Genomic DNA, 27,215 nt, shown 5'->3' on the forward strand with positions numbered 1-27,215 from the left:
TGTGGTAGTAGAGGGGAACCTTTAGCCAGGGGTACTCATGGGGTTTGGAGGGCAGTGTAAGAGCAGTACACAGAGAGTGAGAAATCGTTTTTTATGTATAGTGCAACACCGCCACCAGGACGAGGCTCAGGTCTATCATACCCAAGGAGGGAGTAGTAACCAGGGAGAGAAATTAAGGAATCGGGAGTAGGGAGCGTGGCGTAGGGATCGTGGCGTAGGGAGCGTGGCGTAGGGATCGTGGCGTAGGGATCGTGGCGTAGGGATCGTGGCGTAGGGATCGTGGCGTAGGGATCGTGACGTAGGGATCGTGGCGTAGGGATCGTGGCATAGGGAGCGTGGCGGAGGATGTATTTCCATCCTCACATGTCTACTGTCCAGATGGTGGTGTCCGAAGGTGTGTTTGACTGGAATTGCAGAGCAACTTTGATATTTTTTGGCCTGCACAAACCAGACGTCGGCTTGCGCTTCCCAAAACCCGGGGAGTTTGACGGCGTTGGTAGCCATGGCGCGTTCGGGGGTCAGCAACGGCTTAACCAATCGGGGTCACCAGTGTGGTGCTGTGCACACACGACTCGATTGCCAGAGAGGTAGGCCACAACGCGTTGGTACAAACAAAGAGTCTTTATTAAGAGCTCGCACTTCAGCACTGGGCGGGGCGGCGGGCTCGAGCTTAGAGCCCGCATATATGTCCCGAGGCCATGCCTTGTCCCGGGCGTGGCCGATCGGTCGAAAGGCGGGGCATGCGTTTTCGTTCCCCGCCTGGACGCTCGCGCCACCCACTGGTGCGCGGAATTATTGTCTTTTGTGCCCGCCACAGCACCAACATTCTTTTCCAGATACAGTTGTCATTCAAAAGGTGCACCATTCCGAACAGGTGCCATATGTGGATTGTATGTCTATAATTGTGTGACCATTCTTGAGAATCCCAGCAGTGTATGTCTTTTGAACCACCCAGTATGCATAATTCCATCCACACGATGTACCTAGTTACAAATCCAGCTTTCCTGTTCTCTGAAAATGACTCATGGCATTTTTAGCAAGAGTTGACTTGCAAGGTTTATACGCCAATCATATATCTATTGAAATGTGTTTATTCTCCAATCGGGATTGATTATTTCTGTTTTTAGTAAATCGAGAACTTGTCCAAATATCTGTGAAGAACAAAACCATAATCGGACACACTGGTCTGGTGAGAGAATAAACACAAAGGCTTTCGTTCCTATCTTGATGAAGCATTTTCTTCCTCTATTGGCATCAACTGTGGCAAGACAATTGGTCGTTCATCCTCTTGCACACATTTATTGTGACAATCGTATTGTGTGTGTGCATCAGTACAATGCAAAAGCCCAGGCCTTGATGTATTTCCACATTTATGGTGAAAACAACTTGATGCCCTCCACAATCACTACTCCAGGCCATTTTACAAACTCATCCAAGAAGAAAAGGCAGTGGTTGAATGGCTCGTAGAAGGGAACTCCTTCCTCGTCCCAAAATCGGAGGAAACCCAACTTCCCCACAAATACCGGCCGATAACATGCCGACAAACCACAAACTGCTGACAGGAATCATCATCAAACACAGCAAGGAGGTTTAGAGGCAGAACTAAAGGGATGTAAGAGAGGTTGTTATGGAACAATTGACCACCTGCTACAATTGACCACCTGTTATGGAACAAAAGGCCATACCTGAAAATTGCGAAATGTGAAAAACTAAATTGTCCTCCGCCTGGATAGACTATAAAAAGCTTTTGGCAATGTCCCACATTCATGAATGATAAAATGCACACAAATATACAAAATCGATCCCCAAATAATCAAACTGATTGAGAAAGCAAGGGAGATCTTGAATACCACATTGATATTGCAGCACTCGGAAGGAAATACTGAAATACCAGATGTGAAGTTATGGTGTGGGATCTTCCAGTGAGACAGTCTTTCCTTCCTTCTGTTTTGCCTGGCTCTGGACCCACTAAGTAACCTCATCAATTAACAATGACATGGATACACCTTAACAACCAATAGACAAACATCCAAAGAAATAGGAAAGGTGACACATCTACTATATCTTACTATAATTCACCAAATGTCCGTCTGTCTGTGTGTCTGTTCGAAGGTACCGTAAAAACTGCTGAACCGATCTCAAAGATATTTTGGGCGGATAATCCTGGGATCTCGAGGAGTAAAATATGCTATATCGTTTTCCCAATTTCAGCTTTAGTCTCCAGCATTCTCAGGTTTGGACTCCCGCATAACATTCGCGTTCGCATAACGTTCATTGTTCTCATTGTGACGATGTTGTTTTCCCAGGTGCTGCACAAACGGCTGCACCGATCGCAGCACAGCTGCACCGATCAAACTTGGACAACAACAATCTTACATACTTACAATCCCACGAACCTTGAACCTTGAACCTTGAACGAATCCTTGAACTTACAATCCCATGAGATATGCGGAAAGGACGACCCAAAACCAAAATAAACATCATTAAAAATCATTCGTATATAAACATCATTAAAAGTAAATAATGACCTTGGCCAAAGTTCAAACGACATTTAATCTCTACATGAGAGAATTCCACATTGCTATTTGGGCGGTAAATACGCTAACAGATCGCTGTCTCCATCGATCTTGCCAAGGCTGTAACAGCTATCGGCTCAAAATCCTTTTAACTGTTGCTTTGGTAGTTTTTACAATGAAGGAAACATTAACAATGTTGTTAAAAGTTTATTTTGTGATTAATTGGAGTTATGTTGATTGGAATGAAAAAGAGATATCGAGTTCAAGTGAATGACGACATGCCGTGATGGTTTCTACTTTCTGAACTTGAACTTTGCGGATCGCCATATGCAGATTCGCCACGGTCCCACGATCGATGTTTCGATACGTGAACGTACCCATTTGTTTGCGAACGGGTACGTTTTTCATGGAAGTCCTTCACGAACTTGCTGTCCATGTCTGACGTGCGACTGAAGGTGCTACAGTAATGTGGAATTTATTGGTTTCATGCTTTAGCATTCGCCGTATATGCATTGCCTGTTTGCTTCTGGCCTCCCACTCGTGCGTAGCATGGGTATCTCCCTAGTTCTTGAAATACCGACTTCTTTCCTGGAAGTCCTAGCAGTGTCAATGTGTTTTATACCTCCCCCTCACCTCCCCCCCCCCCCCCCAAGGCCCACACACCCCTATCCCACAGATCTCCCGATGTCCCTGCTCTCAAATGTTGTACTTGTGTGCTTCCCTCTCTCTCCCCATTTTGTCTCCCGCTCCCTTTATCATATGTTTTATGTGTCAGCTTGTATTTTTGTGATTAATGTTAGCTCTTACACGAGCCTCGATCTTGTATAGAAAAAAATTAAAAAATTAAAAAACTTGGATGATTTAAGGCTCTTCTCGCCAAATGACAAAAGATTGACAGAACAACTAAAACTAGTAAAACGGTTTTCTGAGGACATTCAAATGTAATTTGGATGAGACCAGTGTGTCAAGTGCACATTTGTACAAGGTAAACCAACAAAAAAATTGACCTTGAAACAACAATACAACAGTTAGAAAATGAAGCATCATACAAATACCTTGGGGTAGAAGAGGGCCACCAAATATGACACAAACAAATGCGCAAAACAATCGCCAAAGAATACCTACATAGTACGAAGCTGATCCTGAAAAAATACCTCTCCCCGAGAAACAAATTGAAAGCCATAAACCAGCTTGCAGTACCAGTGTTCCAATATAGCTGCAGAATAATAAACTTGGCCCAATCAGAAATCAACAAGTTAGACAAGAAAACAAGAAAACTCCTTACCATCCACAAAATGTTTTTCCAAAACCAGTGCATCCTGAGAATGTACCTGCCGAGACGAGAGGGAGGGAGCGACCTGATGGAACTCAACCAGGTGCACAGAGCGACGAGTGTAGGACTAGCTGAGTATGTGAAATGCTCAACAGACTATCAGATGCAATTTGTAAACAAACATGAACACAGCAAACCTGAAAAAGTATCCTGAACTCACCTTGCAAAGAATTTCCAAAAACAGGTGCGAAAAGAAGATGCCGCACAGGAAATTGAAACAGTAACAAATACAGCCCCAACAATTGCACAATTGCAAAGATAAAAGAAACCGATAAAAGAAATATCAAGAAATATACACCAACAACTGGGAGAATGACAAAAGAACAGGAAAATAGAAAAAAGAGTTGGACAGAGTGGGGATAGACAAAGAAGGCTCATTGGAATGAGTAGGTGATAAATGTTGCTTCTGGGACACCTCCGTTTAACATGGGAAATCCCTATCTAATGTCATTTACCCCCTTGTCTTTTTCAAAAATCATAAACACCTCTATTTCTCCCTCTATGAACCTATAATCCTTCTCACCTTATGAACCTATAATCCTTCTCGCCTTATGAACCTATAATCCTTCTCACCTTATGAACCTATAATCCTTCTCACCTTATGAACCTATGATTTTCTTCCTTTATGAATCTATAATCCTTCTAGCCTTATGAACCTATGATCCTTCTCACTTACATGTAATTTTTACCCTATTCCCCCCACTAGCCCCTTAATGTAGTTCCTTAGACCACTCTACTAATGAGCCTATAAATATATTATCTCTTTCTAACTTTTTAAAGAGTTCCATTCTCCTATAGAACTCATCCCCATCAAGTATATTTATAAAGTATACAGGTTCCTTAACCTTTTGTTGTGAAAGTATAAAGTGGTATGTTTCACGGAGGGTTCTTGTTTGACCTCCTCCTCTCCCACATACCATTTTAAAATTATAATATTTATTATCCGATTGATAACCATTAAAGTTCTCACTCCACTCTAATATATTTTTCTTCCCGCCCTCCATTACCCCACTTAACAAATGAATACGTTTATCCGTCTTGAGAACCTTCTGACCAGTGATTCTCTCAACCTCTTGAATCTGATATTTTTCACATTCGTTGTGTTTTCCATTTATATACCAAGGTTGATTACACCTCCACTCTTTAGTCTGGTTGATACTTGGTTCTATCATTTATATAATAGAAAAAAGGTGGTGGTAGCCCGTTAAAATCCCTAACCCCCCTTTTTAACTTATCACTTATATATATCTTATCAGTGAGTTATCACTTATATATATCTTATCACTTATATATCTTATCACTTATATATCTTATCACTTATATCTTATCACTTATATATCTTATCACTTATATATCTTATCACTTATATACTTATATAACCATAAGGGAGACTATCAATTCCATTTTCTAAAATAAACCTCTTATCATCAAAAGCCCCCAATGCTTTCTTATTCACCTCTTCTGAATATAATTGATGTTTATAACTTCTTATTCCATTAATCTTTCTAAACTCTTCTTTCTTTGTTGTTAAACAGTTATAATAATCCTTAAAGTTTATTGTTTCTTTAATGACATTTTTCTTTACACCTTTTAACTTATCAGTCTTTTCAACGTTATTCACAATGTCTTTATAAGCATAAGCCTTCGACCTCAATCCCACAAATTCACTCATAACATTTCCTCCCAATTCATCCTTGAACTTTCCAATCACCTTTTTATTTTTAGAAGAGAACAACTCACTCTCTGGACTGTAATTACTTGTATCATAGATATTAATGTCCTTTTTCATGTCTGAATAAACATCATCAGTATTAATTTTCAAAATAAAACTATCAGTATCCATATACAACAATGACACATTATCCTTATACTTTGATTTTAGATTAATATAAAAGTAATCATACATTAATGACTTTGACAAGTCAAGAATTGATGTTCCAATGTAAATAGGTTTGTCCATTTCAATACTCTCTTTAACCAAATGGATCGCACAAAAGTTCTCAGTAAAGACCTCAGCTCTAGTAAAACTCGGTCTATTAATTAATTTTGATGCTTGTTCCCAAGATGTTGCTAGTCTGATATTTTGTCATTTCCTCACATTCTCCATGGTCTTACCAAAGACCGCATTATTCATCAATTTATAAAAGTCTTTCTCAAAATCTGTTTTTGACTCTGTTCTTCTTTGTGTATTAAAATCAATGTACCCCTTTAACCAATGACTTTGATTGAACTTTAGAACCCTGTGGATCTTCTCTACTCTTAGACCTTTTGATAAATATTGTCGCAAATTTCTTTGGTGTAGTACATAATTTTTCTTGTTATATAATGTAGTAAGTAATTTTTCTGTTGATTCACCTATATCAAACGATCGTTGATAATCACTCAACCATTCTTTCTTTGGACTTTCTTTCTCACAAGCAAATGGAAGATCTTTATGTTTGATATGAAGTTCTTCAGGATATTTTAAATCGACCTCAAAATAATAACCAACCTTTGAATCATCCAATTCTTTTTGTGTAGAGATACATACATCTTGTAAAACCTTTGTGTAGTCTTTTTCCTTTACCCATCTTAGTTTCCCATAAGGAAGAGCTTGAGACATTGCCCAGCCATACAAGTTGTTTGCGTCATAGTACATCAAGTAAGAACTCTCTTTCGTTGAATCATAATTTGGAAGATATTTGTTATTTGCTTTTGTGTATCTGCTCGAGCATACTTGTGAAATTCCACCTCTTTTTGCCTTTTCAATCATCAAAAGCATATCAACATCGGTTATCAAATCCAAAGCTTGTTTTGTCATTTTCAACATCGCGCTCCAAGCCAATCCAGGTGCTGTGTAGTAGTGAACAGGATCCAATCCATATCCAGTGCGACAAACAGATCTAAAGGCTTCAAATACATCGGCCAATAAAAGCACATCAGTTTTGAGATACAAATCGTGATACTCGCCAAGATTCTTGATGTTATATTTTTCCCAAACATTTTGTGCGTGTACATAATCTTTATCAGATATATGACTGTTGTTTAATTTGTTATCGAAATTTTCTTTTAAAGGAAGTTGTGTTTCATTGAATCTCTCAAATGAGTCCATATAGTCATAGGGGTAAATTCCCTTTTGTGTTAGAAAATCTTTATCTGAAAAATACTCTGAAAGACATGGAAACTCTTTTAGATTTTGAACCAAGTTAGCCAATGGACTTGCCATGAATTTAAATGTATCAAGAAATCTGATATGAGTAATAGGAGATGTGTGAATTGTTTTTGTGAATGAAATGTATTTCTGATCTGTGTTAGGAATTGCTGAAATGTGTCCAGATGTCTTTGAGAGTTAATTAATAAATAGATGCGTATCATAATGAGCATTGTTATGAAGAAAGACAGGAATGAAAGAGGGGAGTTGATAATTAATATTACAACTTTAATGAGCTGGACCTCTATATTTACCAGTGAGATGACAATGATCTCTAACCTTTAGACCTTCACCAATTTTTTCCTCACAAATATGACAAACATTGTTTTTTCTAAATTCCCTTTTCTGTTCACTCGTCAAGGACATTGGTTTATTAGTTTCTCTCATTATCTTGATTAATCGGACACAGTCTTTTTCTAGTCGTTTCACAAACTCCTCTGGGGTATTTGAGCCTCTATACTCCTCTAACTTGTTATATTTATCAGCAACGGATGATTTGATATTATAACAAAAACCGCAAGGAGTATGTTTTTGATATTTATTTGTGTATGATTCTTTTGGATCTGGAGAAGCAGTATCTATTTTTTCTAGAATACTTTCAAAATCAGCATATATAACAAATGGATGTTTGATCTTTTTCTTTTCATCTTTGAATGTGATATTTGAGCCTTCTTTAGGCATATTGATTACCGTTGATTTATGTTCACCACAATAATTTGAATGTTTATCTAATCTTTCTTGTGTATGGAAGAAGTTAAGACAACACAAACAAATATATATTTTATTTGTTATTTTACATACTTGTGGTTTTATTAATTTAGCAATATCTTTAATGTATGTATAATGTGAATTTTCCTCTGAATTAAAATATAGAAGATTAATATGAGTTTGTTTACAATTGTCAGAAAGCTTTAAAACCTGAATGCTGTTTGTTTCTGTTAGACCATAAACATTAACTGATAAATTATTTATCTTTTCAAATTTAGGAATATCATTTAAAGCCATCGGAAACTTTAGATCTTTCGTATTTAATGTATTCTCATATTTTTTATAATGAGATACTCTTTCATCATGAAAATGTGGAGGATGTAAGTGTGCTAGAATAGACCAGAGAAAACATTTATTGTCTTTATTTTTGATGTTGATAACTGCTTTTCTATTTTTGATAACACTGGGTAAATCAATGTAGGAAGAAGCTTTTAGAGGATCTGATTTAAGAATATGAATGTCTATGTAAATAATTTTTCCTATATTGAATCCACTTCCTACGATTGAATTATCCACATCTTGCTCTTGTTTAATAAGTTCATCATAGACTCCTGATGTTTTAAAATCTTGATATGAAGATATAAAGTGTGGCTCAGTTCTCAAGTATGGTGTATCTATAACTCCTTCGTCCTTTGTCATTTCTAATTTTACTCCCATATAAAATTTAGGTGGTTTCATTTATTTTAGTGTTTTTTCAATCAACGTTTGAACAGCAGGTTTAACCATTTCTACAGCATCAACTATAGACTCTGGTTCAGGAGGTTTGAAGTTAAAGACTTATTTTAATATGTCCTTTGAATGCGCCATCAGAGTTTTTAGTTGTGATAAAATTTGATAAATGTAGAATTGTTTTAAGATGTATTTCGAAGCCTTTCTTGAGGATATTTTTATTACATGCAGAACAGTGTTTTGTTTCCTTCTGAATAGGAGATAGTAGGTGAAGTAGATTAAATGTGTGTTTGTTAGTTTTAAGGTGTCTTTTGTATTGTTTATATTCTTGTTCACAAACGTCGCAATACGTTGCTTTGATCATATTTATTTATATAGTAAAATTATACTTAAAACAAAGTGCCTTTTTTAGAGGCTTTTTAAAAGATGAAACTGTGCTTAAAGTAAAACACCTTTGAGCTTTTCAACTCGTTTTATGTATATAACTTTACTTAAAGTAAAACACCTATGAGCTTTTCAACTCGTTTTATGTATATAACTTTACTTAAAGTAAAACACCTTTGAGCTTTTCAACTCGTTTTATGTATATAACTTTACTTAAAGTAAAACACCTTTGAGCTTTTCAACTCGTTTTATGTATATAACTTTACTTAAAGTAAAACACCTTTGAGCTTTTCAACTCGTTTTATGTATATAACTTTACTTAAAGTAAAACACCTTTGAGCTTTTCAACTCGTTTTATGTATATAACTTTACTTAAAGTAAAACAACTTTGAGCTTTTCAACTCGTTTTATGTATATAACTTTACTTAAAGTAAAACACCTTTGAGCTTTTCAACACGTTTTATGTATACACAAAGAATTAAGTTAAGCACCCCCCCCGTTTTTTTACAACCTCGCACATTACAAGTTTGTTGTCGTCAAAACAGTGTAATATACCCATGATATTGCTATATTTTCTGGAGAAGTGATATTATGGTCACATAAAAACATAACAATCATGCCGTTTTCAATATTTTATTCCGAATAATTGAAGGTGAAATTTTTTGGGAATTTTAGGCATATTTTCACCTCAATTTAAGTATGGAGCTATAGGTCCATCACGGACAGTGTGGATGACGTTTATGTTTTCTAACGTACAGTCATTGTTCTGAGAAGACCTCTAGCGATCTTTGCGTCAATAACGTGTGTAGGACCCACGTGATCGGATCACTGACTCAACCCTACGTCTCATAGACCCTGTAAGCCGTCGTATGCGTTGCTGTGGCAGGTTGTTCCATTCCCGATGTAATGCACGTTCCAATTCATCCAGATTGGCTATTGGAGGGACCATCTTCGCAATTTGTCGTCCCAACATGTCCCGAACGTGCATTACATCGGGAATGGAACAACCTGCCACAGCAACGCATACGACGGCTTACAGGGTCTATGAGACGTAGGGTTGAGTCAGTGATCCGATCACGTGGGTCCTACACACGTTATTGACGCAAAGATCGCTAGATGTCTTCTCAGAACAATGACTGTACGTTAGAAAACATAAACGTCATCCACACTGTCCGTGATGGACCTATAGCTCCATACTTAAATTGAGGTGAAAATATGCCTAAAATTCCCAAAAATTTTCACCTTAAATTATTCAGAATAAAATATTGAAAACGGCATGATTGTTATGTTTTTATGTGACCATAATATCACTTCTCCAGAAAATATAGCAATATCATGGGTATATTACACTGTTTTGACGACAACAAACTTGTAATGTGCGAGGTTGTAAAAAAACGGGGGGGGGTGCTTAACTTAATTCTTTGTGTATATATAACTTTACTTAAAGTAAAGCGTCTATGTATTAGCCAGAAAGTTTAGATACTCTAGTTCATCAATTTCAATTTCACTATCTGATTCATCAATAAAGCTACTCTCATAACTATCATTTGAACACAAACTATTAGTATCATAACTATCTTCAGATCCTAGACTCTCAGTATAATAACTCTCAGAGTATTGACTGTTAATATCACTCATTTACATACCATTAAACTTCCATCAATATCTATATATTTTCTTTCATTAGAACTAATAACCACAATATTTTTTACATTAAATGTTATTTTCAAATAATCTCTAATAATCAGAGTACGGAATGATAGTTCACCACTAATATTCATATTATTAATTTCACCCACATCTTTGGGTCTATTAAAGAATATACAAATGTTTCCTCTAGAATCGTTGATGGTCTTATCATTCATTTTCAAAGCTTCTTTATCAATGACCTTTTCAAGCTTTGAGTAAATTGTTAGTAGTAGTGGAGAAACTTTTGTCAAATTTACTTTAATAGAGTTATTAATTAACATAGCTTGTCCCGTAAATTTAATAAAAGGACACATGTTATTCTCCATTATGGGTTTAATCCAAAAATTTCCATATTTATCTTTGTTCAATTTAACATCTTTGACATATTTTTCTATATCTTCCACCGAAGTAGAGATTGATTGAAATTTGTCTTTTGTGTTTTACTTTAAGCACAGTTTCATCTTTAAACTAGAATGGGCACTCGGTAGAGCGCATACCTTCGCCGCAGCTACTGTTCTGTACTTGGCATGGGAGTGTAGGGAACAGAACAGTGAACAGTTTTGACCTTTTCGTGACCTTGACCTTGACCTTTGACCCGATTGCTCCCAAAATCTAATCAAATGTGTCCCGTATAATAACCAATCATCCCACCAAATTTCATGCAATTTGGTTGAATACTTTTTGAGTTATGCGAATAACATACACACACACACACACACAGACATACAAATAAATACACAGCGATCAAAACATAACCTTCCGCTTTTGCGAAGGTAAAAAGCCTCTAAAAAAGGCACTTTGTTTTAAGTATAATTTTACTTTATAAATATGATAAATTCTGAAGGATATTTAGAATTTCCAGACTCTCCATATGATAAATTAGAAATCTGCCACCATTGTGGTAGAATAGGGCTTAATAATGAGGGTTCATATAAACAATGTATTTTCTGTGATTTAATTTTAATTAATGATAATAAAAAATATAGAAAAATATATAACTCTTTTAAATTAGAACCAAAAATGAATTACTTTACAAGATTAATAAGAGAGATGAATGTTAAGTATTATGGTGATAATACACCATTTCTTACAAGGGAAGAGACTATTTCTATTGAGGAAATGTATAAGAGTTTAATGATATTTATTATTCAAAATAATTTTAATGGAAATGTTAATACAAGATACTATATAAACAAAATAATGGATTATTTTGAAATTAAACCTGAACTCAGGATAAAATATAGAGTTTCTCAAAAAACTCAAAAAAAGTTAGATGACTTGTTTTCCAAATATATAAATGAATGATTTTTTACCCGTTTGGGAAAATAAGATAAAATTTAATAACCATAAAAATCTTCCAAATTCATTGAGATGTCTAATAGTCGGTTCAAGCGGATGTGGAAAAACCTGTTTACTTTTAAAGATGCTCCTTAGTCCTAATTTTTTAGATTATGATAATTTAATAATTTTTACAAAGTCAAGTTTTCAACCCGAGTATCAACTACTCTCACAGGGTTTTAATGCGGGTCTTAAAAAGGAAGACATTATCGGTTTATTTCAACTTCAAAACAAACTAAATGATTATAATATTGATGATATAATACAATTATTTTGTGATACACAGAAATCAAAATCAAAACCAAAACCCATAACTTGTATTCTCAGTGATAATACGGATGATATACATTCACCTCAAGATTTAGATAAATCAAAAAAGAACCTCGTTATCTTTGATGATTGTGTTAATGAGAGAAACCAAACAGTAATGGATAGCTACTATACAAGAGGGAGACATTCTTCTTGTAATTGTATTTATCTTAGTCAGTCATATTTTCAACTCCCTCGGCGCTCAATAAGAGAAAATGCTAATACTTTTATTTTATTTAAGTTAAATTCAATAGATACAAATACTTTTTGGAGAGATAATTGTTCTACATTATGTAGTAAGAAGGAATTTGAAAATAATATGAAACACACGATTGGAAAATATAAATATATTGTTGTGAAACAAGATGAGATACTAAATGATATTTTTCAATAAATAAATACAGAAAATGAATACCGAAGAAAGAGTAAGAAAGTTTAAAGAACATCAAGAGTTGGTTTCAAAAGTTGTAAAGCAACAGGAAGACATAAAGAAGAAAAGGAGACAGAAACTAACTGGTGAAGAAGCCTTTGAAAGAAAACAAGAGAAATTTTTTAAACCACTTTTAAAAACTCAACAAACGATTTCACCTACAGTTCCCACGGTAGAATTTACTCCGAAAAAATTTCAAATGCTCAAAGATTTTAGTCAAATGACAGAGCAAGAACTTGGAGAATTAGAATATGATGATGAAGGATTATTTCGGCATCTTGAGAAGGTAAATAAACTTTCCAATTATATTGTAGAAGCTCTTCAAAACAATGAATATTTGAAGGGTTCAAAAACCAGAGCAGGTCTCATTCCAACAGAAGAACCAGCACAGTTCCATCTTGTGAAAGAAAAGTTATTGATATTTAATGATAAATTGGTGTTCTTAGGTTCTGACCAACCAAATGTTGAATTAACCCCAAGATTAATGTTTCTTCTAACAAAAGATGGACATGCTAATTCACCTTATTTTGATGAACCGCTTGATATGGAAAGAGAGGAAGATAGAGAGTATATTGAGTTGCTAAACGCACTTGATTATGGAGTTTCTGTTGCTGGTAAAAGTAAGAAGAATGAGAAGGAGAAACATATTATTGATGCTTTAAGTAAGCTTGGTTCGGGTGTTAGTTTTCTTCCAAATGACCCATCACAATTAATTAATAGGTTATTATTGTTGTTAGGTAGTAAGAAGGCTGGAAACAACAATTGTTTTAATGAAGCATCCGCCATTTTAGATCAGTTGATGAATATGAAAATAATTAATAAATGTCAATACAAAGATATTTTATTAGATATTAAATAAGATGAGAAGCACAATTCTTAGTTTTAATTTCACAACGAGTGATTACACAGCTTCATTCCCTTACCCACTACAACTTGACCCCACAAAAGAATATGAGGCTTCTTTGTTGTCAATGGAGACTTACAATACCCTTTTTAATATCACAGAGAAAAACAACAAGTTTAGTTATAATCCAGGAAGTGCATATAAAACTATAACAGTTTCACCCGGTGCTTATGAGATTTCTCAAATATCTTCAGAAGTCTCTCGCCTTATGAAAGAAAAAGGTGATGAACCAAAAAATATTGTAATAGATATTCAAAAACACACTTCAAAATCAACTATTAAACTTAAAAATAATTATAAAGTTGATTTCACGATTGAAAATTCGTTCAGAGAGCTATTGGGTTTCTCTTCTAAAAAGATTGAAACTAACGGGACGTCTTACAGTGATAATGTCATTCAAATATCCTCCGGTATAAATTCAGTATTAATTCATTGTGATTTGATTGATGGTGCTTATAACGATGGAATAAGAACAAATACAATATTTTCATTCAGTGCATACTCAACCCCGATTGGTTATAAATTTAATATGGAACCAAAAAATCTTGTCTATTTACCTGTGTCAGGAAAAACCATATACAGAGTAAATTTTAGGATAACCGACCAAGATAATCGTATGATATCCTTTAATGATGAAATTATATCCATCAGAATTCACCTACGTGAAATTTTTCAATAAATAAATAATGGTTATTGTGACAAAACACGAGTTGGGAAAATATAAAATAATTACAGGGGATGGGATGTTCCTTTCACCATATTATAAGGGTGAAGGTATGTTTCTTGGTAGAGGATACTATAAACCAAAGAGACAACGGGGTGTGGGACATCAATTTAGAAATAAAGGAGATGGGATAATTGATACTCTAATGGGTATTGGTTCAACCATCCTTAAACATAAAGACCTAATTGGTTCAACTGCTTCAGCCGTGGGCTCAGTTGCGGGTGCTATAAAGAGTATAAAAGATGCTCAAAAGGAGTCTCATAAATTACAAGCAATCAAAGAAATTTAAAAAGGTAAAACTCAACTATCTTCACAAGAACGACAAAAAATCATTAAAATACTTGGGTCAGGGTTTCAACGATTTTAATGCTATATAAATACAAGTATGGAAGCGATTGATAGTATCTATGATTTGGATGATACGATTATCATTTCAAACTCTACTAAAAAGGAAGACTATTTTAAGGTAAATGCTATAACAGGAACAGACTGGAATTCAAACGGAACAAAAAGTTTTGAAATAAATAATCAACAAACTTACTTGAATATAGCTGATAGTTTCTTGCTGTGTAAATTTAAATTCACTAAGGCTGCGAATAATACTAATGCTACACTCGTAAATGATTTCTTCTGGAAAATGTTTGATAGTGTCCGCCTGTATATTGGAACACAAGAGGTTGAAGCGGTTGATTATGTCTCTGCTATATCTGAAATGATGAAATTTACACTATATTCGTTTAGTGATAGAATGGGTAAGGGAGCTGTTGAAGGTTTTATTCCTGATATGTCAACGGGAACAAATGCTGACCCTGGTTGTAGTCAAAGGAAGTCAATGTATAATGATGATACAAAAGCAGAGAATAGTTTTACCGTAGCAGTACCTCTGAAAGGTATATTTGGATTTTGTGATTATGATAAAGTTTTGTATGGTCTTAAAATTAGATTTCAACTACAAAGGAATGATAATGTAAATAGATTGCTTTTTGGGGCTGAAAATGCTTTTGGCGACAATAATAAATTTGTTATTAATGATTTGTGTTGGTATATTAGTGAATATACTCCTAATCTTAAAACGGAAGAGATGTTAAATAGAAGACTTAACTCAAAGAAACCGCTAAATGTATCATACCTTAAAAGAAGATGTCAACACGTTAAACTGGAACACACTACCTACACTTGGAATTTGGGTGTTCTTGAAGGAAAGCCACGATACCTATGGCTCATTTTTAAGAAACCAGATGGAGAGGAGGGTACTGATAAGAATAATGCGCTGAGTGATAATGCTAAGGTGAAACAACTTCGGGTTTCTCTTGATGGAACATTTTATGCGCGAGATAGATTGGAAATTGATTGGGAAAAAAATGATTATGCGGAAGCCTACAAGTCTTACCAAAAGGTGTGTGAAAGCAATGGTAATAATGAACCTATTTTGGATATGGTTGCGTTTCAAAAACTTTATACCATCTACGCAATTAACCTGAGTTCTCAAAAGGAAACTATAAAGTCTAATAGAGTGGATACTTCTCGAAACATTGAAAGAGGAGAGAATGAAGAAGTTGATGCTTATTGTTTGCTTTTGGAGGAAACAGAATTACAGATTAATACAGATAATGGTGTTATGATTAATATCACATAGGTTTTTTCTCATAAATAATTGAGTAGGAAAGAACTGGTATATGTTAATCAAATCAATCTTAATAAATTAACATCTTGTATTCAAAATCAAAAGCCTTGTATTATTAACGTTAATACAATTCAAAGAAAAGGAGCAGTAAGAATTGATGTTTTACTCACAAGAGAGCAGGTAAAAACACTAAATGATGCTGGTTCACTTAAAATTAAAATGACAAAACCTATGTTAAAGAAATATTCAATACAAGAGGGAGGATTTCTCCCGTTTCTAATTCCTTTATTTGCTGGTTTAAGTGCGGCGGGAGCATTGACTGGTGGTATTTCAGCAGCGGTAAAAACTGCTAACGAAAGGAAGGCACAACTAAAAGCTCAAAAAGAATTGGAAAGACATAACAAGGAGTTGGAGAAACAAATTAGTGGAAGTGGTGTAATTGTGGATTTTGCTCAAAAACTTGAAAGTCTACCTGATAAAGCTAGATTGTTAGTTGGAGATATGCTTTCCTCTATCGCTCAAGCGGGTGTTAAACTAACTAAAAGGGGTAATGGGTTATATCTTTCTCATAAATAAATGGATAAATGGTTTAAACAATTTGGAAAGAATACAACGTCAAATATAGAACTTACTAAATATTGTAAAAAACTAAAAATTGATAATGTGGTTATTTGTATGAGAGATGAATTTAAAAAGTTGTCCAAGAATACAATGAATATTATTATGAATTTAGACACACAGAATGGTTCTCATTGGGTTTGTATTCATAATAGTCAGGATAAATATTATTTTTATAGTTATGGTATGCCACCGCCTGTTGAAGTAATACAATTCTTACAGAATGGTGTTTATCAAACATTTAAAGTTCAAGAAATTAATTCTAAATGTTGTGGTCAATTATGTTTATATGTATTATTTCAACTCAACAATAATGAAAATTTTTATGATATCATTTTTAATCTAATATAAATGACTTATGTTGGAAAAGATGGTTCTATCTTTGGAAAATCCTCTCAGGATATTGATTTATCAAATTATTATACAAAGGCACAGGCTGAACGACAAAAATATAGTATAAGTAAAAATATTAATATGAAGAATACTTATAAATTAATCAATTATCCAAACCCGACAGATGCGAATGACTTAATTAGATTTAGTGATTTATCACAATATATATATTTAAAGAAAACAGCACGTTTTGTTAAACAAGTAAAATTTACAACCACAACACCCGGTTATACTGACCATACACCTTTCCTCATTCAATTTAACTATCTGCTTACAATTGAATTTTATAAAGAAGGACATATAGTTAATATGCGAATCAATAAATGGGGGTATGATATGCCTGATTTAGGGTATAATTGGTATTTTTCAATAAACTTAGAAGACCTACATGATTTGAATCAGTCTCGTAAAGAAGAATGTTATCCGCTTGGTGAGGATAAGGATTTATGTGGAAGTACAATTAGTAAACAACAAATACATGGTTTTAAGAAAAGAAAAATATATGATAGTATAGCGATGGTTAACATGACAAAGAAGGAAGGTAATGAGATAAGGATAGAAAGCCGAGGAATACAAACCGATTTGGTAGTGGGAAGATGGGGTGGTATTACCTGTTATAATATTAATCTCACATATATTTCTGATACATAAATGGCAGGAAAAAGACTACAAGAGAATTATAATTTTTGTATTCAGGGATACCTACAAGAAAAGGGTGCTCGGTATTACATACCTTATGATTTGGAGCATATACATGGAAATTTTGTCATTAAAAAGTGGCCTTATACTGATATTGCTAAACCCACAAATAGAGACTTGTTTAAAATATTAAATAAAAATGAACTTCTCAAAGTTATGAAATATAAAACTCTTTTAGAAATCGTCATCAAATCTTATTGGTATCCTATTATGAGAAAAATAATTATAGATACAAGAATATCTCAAAATCCAGATGAGTATATGTATAATATTCTTTGGGGCTCAAGCTCAAGGGTAGCAAGGGATGAGGAAGGAGTTGAAGAAGAGGAGGAAGGAGTTGAAGAAGAGAAGGAGGAAAGAGAGAAGGAGGAGAAGGAGGAAAGGGAGAAGGAGGAGAGGGAGAAAAAGGAGAAGGAGGAGAAGGATGAAAGGGAGAAAAAGGAGAAGGAGGAGAGGGAGGAAAGGGAGAAAAAGGAGGAGGAGGAGAGGGAGGAAAGAGAGAGGGGGGAAAAATATAAAAATATGACCATTCCTGAGGTTAATGAAAGATTGAAGTTATTACGACAAATAAATCAATCTCAACGCACCGAAGAGGAAAATAAAGAACTAATGACTTATGAAGATATTGGTTTTTAAATTTGCTATAATAAATTCAGAGAGCAGATATACAACATATAGTTGATGATGTTGGTGTTATTGACTTTAGTTCGTTTTATTTGTAAATAAATGGAGGAGAGAGTGAAGGCATTCCTAAGGATTCTTTATGTTTTAAAAATCAAGATAGAAATGTATATGTTGAAAACCCAAAAGGCTTTGGCACTATGTAGGACTTTTTCTCATAATTAAATATGAGTTATTGTCTCAAATGTAAAAAGAAAACTAAATCTAAAAATATCTCCTTTGTTAAAGCTAAAAATAATAGAGTTTATCAAAAAGGAATATGTCAAGTGTGTGGCTCTAAAAAGTGCCAATTCATCTCTCCTAAAAGTGGAGGAGACATACAAAAGTTTTTGTCAGGAAGTAAATTTACAACAACTGGAATTCCAGGGGAACTACATCTACCTGGATATTCTTTCTGTGGTCCTGGAACAAACCTGGATAAAAGATTAGATGAGGCTGACAATCCTAAACCTTGGTCTAAACCTACAAATAGGGTTGACGAAGTGTGTATGAAGCATGATATTGCTTATGGGAAAACCACTACGTTGACTGAAAAACATAAAGCCGACAGAGAAATGTTGTATAATTTGTCTTTGATACAAAATCCAACGTTGAGAGAGAAGGTTGATAGGTTTATTGTGAGAAATTTGATAAATGCTAAATTGAAACTTGGCCTTGGTTATTCACCCTCAAAAAACTATTAGTCTCTAATGATGTCATCAAGACTGAGGAGCTTTTGGCTGATGAATTACATAAACCTATAATCACAAAGTTTAAAAGAAGGAAAGTTTATTCTAAATACACCGACCACATATGGTCCGCTGATTTAATCGAACTAAAAAATGATAAGGGATACAAGTATGCTTTAACCGTTATTGATTTGAGGAGTAGATTTGCTTGGGTTGTTCCTTTGAAAAACAAGAGAGGTTATACTCTGATGTTAGCCTTCCAACAGATATTTAATAAAAGTAAAAGAAAACCAAAGAAACTGTGGACCGATGAGGGAACAGAGTTCTATAACAAAATATTTATGAAATTTCTTAAGGGGGAGGGTATTAAATTATACAGCACCTTTAATGAAGGAAAAGCAGTTGTTATTGAGCGTTTTAATCGTACTTTAAAAGAGAAATTATATAAAAAATTCACACAACTCGGTTCCCAAAAATGGGTGTATTTTATTCAGGATATTGTAGATAATTACAATAATACAGTTCATTCATCAACAAAATCAAAACCATCAGAAACATTTACAAAATTAGAATATGAAAAGGAGATTAATTTGAGAAAGCCCAAGTTCAAAGTTGGTGATATTGTAAGAATATACAGATGGAAAAGTCATTTTGAGAAAGGTTATACAAAGAGATGGACTAATGAATTATTCAAAATCGTTGATGTAATGGATATTATGCCTTGGACTTACAAATTATATGATATGAATTGGGAAGAAATCTTGGGTTCATTTTACTCACAAGAATTACAAAAAACAAAACTGATAATTCATTAAACAACAACCATCCATACTTTCATCCACCCAGATTAGCTAATTTAATTAGTAGTAATAAAAATAAATAAATAAATAAATAAAAATCATAAGCCACACCCACACAGACCCCACCCACAAACCCCGCCCACACAGACCCCGCCCACACAGACCACACCCACACAGACCCCGCCCACACAGACCACACCCACACAGACCCCGCCCACACAGACCACACCCACACAGACCACACCCACACAGACCACACCCATCATCCCCCACCCCTGTGCGCCCCCACCCTTGATCCCCCCTCATCCCACCCCCACCTTCCCCACACACACAAGGGGAGGGGAGGGGTGGGATGAGGGGGGATCAAGGGTGGGGGCGCACCTTCTCATCTTTTTTCCCTTTATTCTCTTTTTGTAATTAAGAATTAAATAATTCTGGACAAAGCGAATAAAATCAAAATTATGAAATAACATTAAAAACATAAAAATTATAATAAAACATTTTTCACGAGGTATAAATTCAGTTTCTTCCATAAATTCAGTTTCTTCCAAGGTATAATATCCTCTTGTCTCCCATGTTGGCTTCACCAATTTCTTTTGTGTCTGCAAGGCACAAAAGGGATTTTAAATTAAATTCACCAAACACAGTATTTGCCTGCCATGTCATCCCAAAACCACATAAGGGCAGTCTAGGACCATAAATGAGAAACTCCATTTTTCCAAACAACTCACATGAGCAGGAAATTGGTTGACACTCCTCCGGTCATCGAAGTTGTGAAATCCCTGGGTTTCATCAAACTTCATGTTGCTTGGTTGGTTTTTCATGCTGGAATAAAACAAACAGTTAAAGGAAATAACACACAGCTCACTTTACCACACAGCACCTTTAACACACAGTTATTCAACCACCAACTTTGATAAAAAGGAGAAAATTAATGGATTGAAGTTTGTGAATAATTAATTATATCTCTTACCTCTCGCATAGAATTTCAAACAAGGTGTTTAATTCGTTGTCAGTCATTGGTTCTGTTGTTGAGACAACCTTGGATAATATTAACGGGTGAGAGAGGCTTTCTAAACACTCAACCATCTCATTATGAAGACCCCTCCGAACTTCAGTGAATTCTGTAAGCGTTTCATTCAACTTCTCCCTTTGTTGGTGAAAATCAATGACTTCATTTTCAACATCAATCACCACCTTTGATTTCTTTTGTGTCTGCAAGGCACAAAAGGGATTTTAAATTAAATTCACCAAACACAGTATTTGCCTGCCGTGCCATCCCAAACCACATGAGGGCAGTCTAGGACCATAAATGAGAAACTCCATTTTTCCAAACAACTCACATGAGCAGGAAATTGGTTGACACTCCTCCGGTCGTCGAAGTTGTGAAATCCCTGGGTTTCATCAAACTTCATGTTGCTTGGTTGGTTTTTCATGCTGGAATAAAACAAACAGTTAGTTAAAGGAAATAACACACAGCTCACTTTACCACACAGCACCTTTAACACACAGTTATTCAACCACCAACTTTGATAAAAAGGAGAAAATTAATGGATTGAAGTTTGTGAATAATTAATTATATCTCTTACCTCTCGCATATAATTTCAAACAAGGTGTTTAATTCGTTGTCAGTCATTGGTTCTGTTGTTGAGACAACCTTGGATAATATTAACGGGTGAGAGAGGCTTTCTAAACACTCAACCATCTCATTATGAAGACCCCTCCGAACTTCAGTGAATTCTGTAAGCGTTTCATTCAACTTCTCCCTTTGTTGGTGAAAATCAATGACTTCATTTTCAACATCAATCACCAGGTTTGATAAAGATATACTGTAAAAGAGAAAAAACAATAATTATTGAGAGGATGTTAATGATGTTCCATATAAGACAATGAATAATTAATCGTGAGAACAAAAAAACTTACCTGTCTTCTGATAAAGCTTCATCCTCCATCCTCCAGAGAAACATAACGTGTGTTTAAAAAAGCAAGGTGTGGTTAGAGCCTTAATAGGCAAGGCTGCGTCATTGGCAAGGCTGAGTCATGGCTGAGTCATCCTGTGCCACGTTGGCAACTGGCTCAACAAAAGATGATGCAATGTTTCGCCATAAATGATAGAACCAAGTATCAACCAGACTAAAGAGTGGAGGTGTAATCAACCTTGGTATATAAATGGAAAACACAACGAAATGTGAAAAATATCAGATTCAAGAGGTTGAGAGAATCACTGGTCAGAAGGTTCTCAAGACGGATAAACGTATTCATTTGTTAAGTGGGGTAATGGAGGGCGGGAAGAAAAATATATTAGAGTGGAGTGAGAACCTTAATGGTTATCAATCGGATAATAAATATTATAATTTTAAAATGGTATGTGGGAGAGGAGGAGGTCAAACAAGAACCCTCCGTGAAACATACCACTTTATACTTTCACAACAAAAGGTTAAGGAACCTGTATACTTTATAAATATACTTGATGGGGATGAGTTCTATAGGAGAATGGAACTCTTTAAAAAGTTAGAAAGAGATAATATATTTATAGGCTCATTAGTAGAGTGGTCTAAGGAACTACATTAAGGGGCTGGTGGGGGGAATAGGGTAAAAATTACATGTAAGTGAGAAGGATCATAGGTTCATAAGGCTAGAAGGATTATAGATTCATAAAGGAAGAAAATCATAGGTTCATAAGGTGAGAAGGATTATAGGTTCATAAGGTGAGAAGGATTATAGGTTCATAAGGCGAGAAGGATTATAGGTTCATAAGGTGAGAAGGATTATAGGTTCATAGAGGGAGAAATAGAGGTGTTTATGATTTTTGAAAAAGACAAGGGGGTAAATGACATTAGATAGGGATTTCCCATGTTAAACGGAGGTGTCCCAGAAGCAACATTTATCACCTACTGGAATGGCTAAGAAGAGGGCAGCTCAACTGGGGCGGCGAACAAATTATAATAAATGCCCAAGATCAAGGACACCACACCAACAACACAACAATAGGCATTTTAAGGCCATTTTCCCTGCAAGAGCGGGGGTTAGCCTAAGTGGGGTCCCCCACGGGGTACTTCGGGCTGTGCCCGAATAAAGCACAAGGGGACCGAAATTAGCGGGGGTAGAAAAGATCAAGGTTTTGGATGGGGGAAGATAAGAGATGGTGGTGAACAGCTGTTTTAAAGACCTGGAGGGTGGAGTGGGATTGAAGAGAGTGAGGGAGTTTGTTCCAGAGGCGGGAGAAAAGAGGAATGAAGGAGTGAAGGTGAGCAGAGAGCCTAGATTTTGGCAGTTTAACCATAAGAGGGTTGCAGGCAGATCTTGTGCGACCTGTATGAATATTTGGGGGACAGAGCCCAGAGAGAGCTGGGGGGGCAAGGCCAGAGAGGAGTCGGTAGAAGACGGAAAGACCACCAACCTGCCTGCGGTGAGTGAGTGAAAGGCCCTTGGAGTTAGCTTCATCGCGGGAGATTCCAATGATTCTGAACGCTTTGGTTTCAACAGCGTGAAGACGAGCTAGATGTGAGGCAGGAGCACCAGACCAGAGGGGAGAGCAGTATTCCATAGAGCTGCGGATGATTTTGGCCTAAACATCGCAGAAATCAAGAAAATGACCAAATGACCGAATGATAAAGAAGAACCTCACAGATTTTGAAAACCATCCCTGGGAATATTACCACAAATGAACTACAACTGGAGGCAATCCGGGGGCTGTCTATGCATGTACAGCATCAGCCGTGCATACTCGAGTCTATTTTAAAAACCAAGCATCTAAGGTCACAAGTAACGGATCGTGGAGTCATCAACCATTGTTTCGCTCTTGTTGGAGCTCATCAGGTGACCCACCACAATCGTTTACCTATGACCATGCAACCTTGTCGGATCAAATGCTGATCGTACCTCCGAGCTTGTTCAAGTAGTAAAGCACAGTTTGCATCCCATAATGGCTGAAACTGCGCAATCTGCGAGAAGTAATGTCTGTCTGCCACATGAGAACATTACCTCTGCATTACTGCCTCATCAACCAGGAGACATCGTCTGAGCAAGCATTTTTTTCATACTCTTAAAACATACAGAACCTTGAGTGCAAGGCAGAGCAAACCACAAAAAAACACTTGTTTGGCGCAGAAAGAAGGAAAGGCAGTAAATAAACTTGTGAGGAAAAAAACAGCTAGATGGACAAATCGAAACGAAAATTGCAGACATTCACGAATGAATAAAATGTCTCCCCATCTCTTCCTTCCCTGGTATCTCCATTCCCCTTATATACAAAACAACACCGGATACAGTATATTTCAAGAGAAAAGAGTCGTTTTGCCCAGTCTTCTCTGCATCGGTTTAAAAAAAAAAATGCTTGGGTAACCAAAACCCTTCATTTTGACCCCTGTGAAATCTTAGACAGTGGCACATCAATGTCTACCTGCTTTAGCCTGTAGGGGCTGTGCTAAGGTATTATTGTGCCAAGTCGTGTCTGGATTGGTTGAAATATAAATGCTAAGTGGCAGGCCAGAAACTTTAATTTTGCATTTGACTTTAACCTTTCACCCCCTGTTGAAATCTAAAGGAATTCACCAAACTAATGTCTGTCTACCTCCATCAGTCGGGGCTCCGGTAAAGCATAATTTTGCCTTTTCTTACTTGGATTGCGTGAACTGGAAGCTTGGCAGGGTGAAAACTACACGTGAAGCGAATGCAGGGGTTAAGCATTTATTTATGCTTCTTGAGGTCAGGCCTTCAATAAAAGAGATATATATATCTATATATATATCTATATATATTATTATTATTATCTATTATTATTATCTATATATTATTATCTATATATATCTATATATTATTATTATATATATATCTATATCTATATCTATATATATCTATATATATATATATATATATATATATATATATATATATATATATATATATATATATATATATATATATATATATATATATATATATGTGAAGGAAGAAATAATGGTCCAAGAAGAGTCTTTTAGGAAGTAAAAAATCTGCTTTTTGAAAAGGGGAAGGTATAAATATTTGGAAAGACATGAGAAGGTAAAAAGTTTGAGTTTGGCGGTGGTGGGGAAGAAGCAAACATCATAACGGCCAATCCTTGAATTGCCAATAGCCACATGATAATCATGCGATGTCGTGGCTTGTCGGGTAGAATCTGTTCACTTTGTCTGCTTGTCCACAAACATCAGTTTATGATCGAGGAACAACTTCTTTTAAATCAAATCCTGTAACTTTGAACACGAATCACAACATGAATCTGAAAACGATCCTGTAGTTTAACAGTACTTTGGCTCTGAATTTGTCCTGATCATGCATGAGCAGAGAGCAGTGAGAATGTTTTTAATGTCAGTCGAACATAATTGAAAATCTTTCAAACAGGAAACGTAATGTATTTTTTAAGTATGTCATAAAGGACACAAACAACTAATGGAATGTGTTAAATAAGGGGGTGTAATAGACGCTGCATCAACGGCGGTAAATCTCCGGAGGGTGCGGGGGATTTCTGCGAAGTTTTAAAATCTTTATTTTATTTAAATTAATTTATATACTAATACACTGTGGAACACAAATCTCCTTTTTGACACTTTCAAAACCCTTCTGTTTAGCAGTATGTACCTAGTTAAAATATCGTGCCGTTTTACGTCATCACGACCAATCAAATTTGCTGCTCGCAGACCCTTCCATGTCATTGTTTCTCAAGACTGTGCAGGGTGATGTATTCTATGTATTCTCTATTTCTTTAAACTGAATTTGACCTTTGGCCTCCCCTTTCCCCCTTTATAATCTCCAAAATAACTGATTCACATTGATTATATAGGAGCTGTTTGAAAGCACCGATGTGCCAAATCTCATCTCGACTGAAAGCTAGATCAAAATAAAGTGACTGAAGTGTATCGGACCTGGTACCTGCATTCCAAACCTGAAGAGGATTGGCTTACGAATGAAGGAACTGTGCATAGTTTTATTTTTTGTCCCCCGTCGCACAGCTTAGCGAAAGGGGGACTATGGCTTTCCCCTGTGTCCGTGCGTGCGTGTTTGCGTGCGTGCGGGCGTGCGTAAGCGAAGGACCGCATTCGAATTTGGTGTGTGGGTGCAACCCACGTCAAAATCCAAGATGGCCACCGCCATGTATGTCTGATGCCATGTATGTCTTAACCTTGTTGAAATTAAGAAGAAGAATGATGGTATATCTTCTTCCCTCCTGTTCGATGGAAAGGGTAAAGGTCAGCAAAGATAAATGCATCTTGCAGTTCCTGCACATAATTTACACAGTTGGTGTATCAACCACTCCTCGGTGGACATATTGGATTTGAACGGGGTGGTCTCGTCCATGAAGGAATCGTTAATCCACGGTGAGATCTTCACAGGACAGTCTAGCACTGTATATAATCTTCTGCTTCACATAGAACACACCATTGGAAGTCCTGAAACTCTTCCTGGAAAATTATTTTCGTCCGTACGATCCTCGGCACGATCCTCACCTACTTGGCTCAACTCCCCGGTCATGTGGTTTCACCAGAATCAGACATCTTGGCCAAAGTGCTGGTTCTGGAGAGTATTCCGCAAGACGATGTTGCATTGTAGTCAGAATCCACGGTCATCAGAAACTTAACGTCACCGGTTCCTCCCAATGCTCTTTCAGCTTTCGGGAGACATTTCCGAATGGCCACAGAATGGGGGCACTGGCGGGTTGGTTTACACTTGGCATGCCATCTTGTTTTCTGCTACTGTGACTGTCTGGACGCCGATAAGAGAGACGCATCGCCTGCAGACCGTTAGGCCGTGCCAAACACAATTTTACTCATTTCGCAAAGCCCGTTGTGTTGTTTATCTGAATGGCTCCTGTAACGCATATTTTTATTATTATTTATTTTTTCCTTTCTTCATCCCTTTAATTTATTCTTGCCTTCTTTTATCTTCCCTGCAACACATTGTCTCTCTTTTTATTTATTTTTTTCCTCCTTTCTGCTTCCTCCGTTTTTGTTTCCCAACATGTGAGCAAACACCAAAGGGTACAAATTCCCTCCTGACCTAAACCAACTTGCGACGTCTCTTCCATTCCTAAAAATTGCATGAGCTGTTTGCTTTGCAGTTTATTCTTCCATTCATTCATTTACGCTTTCTAGCGACGCAGAATGAATCGTAATTAAATGGGTATGTTTAGGTTTTTAGTGAGGCTTTCCTGCCATAAATGGGCAAACCCTCCTGAGCGTCCATCATCCCTTCTTGGCGAATGTTCAGAGGCCGAAGGCACTTCCTGGGTTGCTTGGAGTGTTGGACGAGATGAGTGAATGTGCTTTGTTAGTGTCCGCTGCTGAAGACTTTGAAGCCTCTGGGATATCGGAGAGAGCGGGAGAGAGCAAAAGTGGGTGTGGCGCGAGGGGGTGTGTGGAGCGAGGTGTGGGATGCATGAGTGAAGGAGGTGTTGGCAACTCTTACCCTGGCACTGTTCATATTCGCCCCCATTGCTCAAC

At 36.2% G+C, this 27,215-nt stretch overlaps 2 protein-coding genes across 11 annotated transcripts in view; one reads left to right on the forward strand and one right to left on the reverse strand.

The window, feature by feature from the left end:
* The window catches only part of LOC137423796 (SH3 and PX domain-containing protein 2A), a 363,650-nt gene that overhangs the window by 256,583 nt on the left and 79,852 nt on the right, over positions 1–27,215 (forward strand). The window lies entirely within an intron of this gene.
* Positions 1,255–22,995, reverse strand: LOC137424588 (uncharacterized). Its single transcript, XM_078773464.1, has 8 exons — positions 21,661–22,995; positions 21,327–21,566; positions 21,081–21,174; positions 20,711–20,952; positions 20,469–20,562; positions 20,119–20,339; positions 1,524–1,661; positions 1,255–1,258 (listed from the first exon to the last, which is right to left on the reverse strand). The coding sequence occupies exons 1-8, from the start codon at positions 21,702–21,704 to the stop codon at positions 1,255–1,257; spliced, it is 1,077 nt and encodes a 358-aa protein (XP_078629590.1). The 5' UTR covers positions 21,705–22,995.

This window comes from Myxine glutinosa, chromosome 3 (genome assembly GCF_964187855.1).
Source record: "Myxine glutinosa chromosome 3, kmMyxGlut1.1, whole genome shotgun sequence".
Lineage (NCBI taxonomy): Eukaryota > Metazoa > Chordata > Myxini > Myxiniformes > Myxinidae > Myxine > Myxine glutinosa.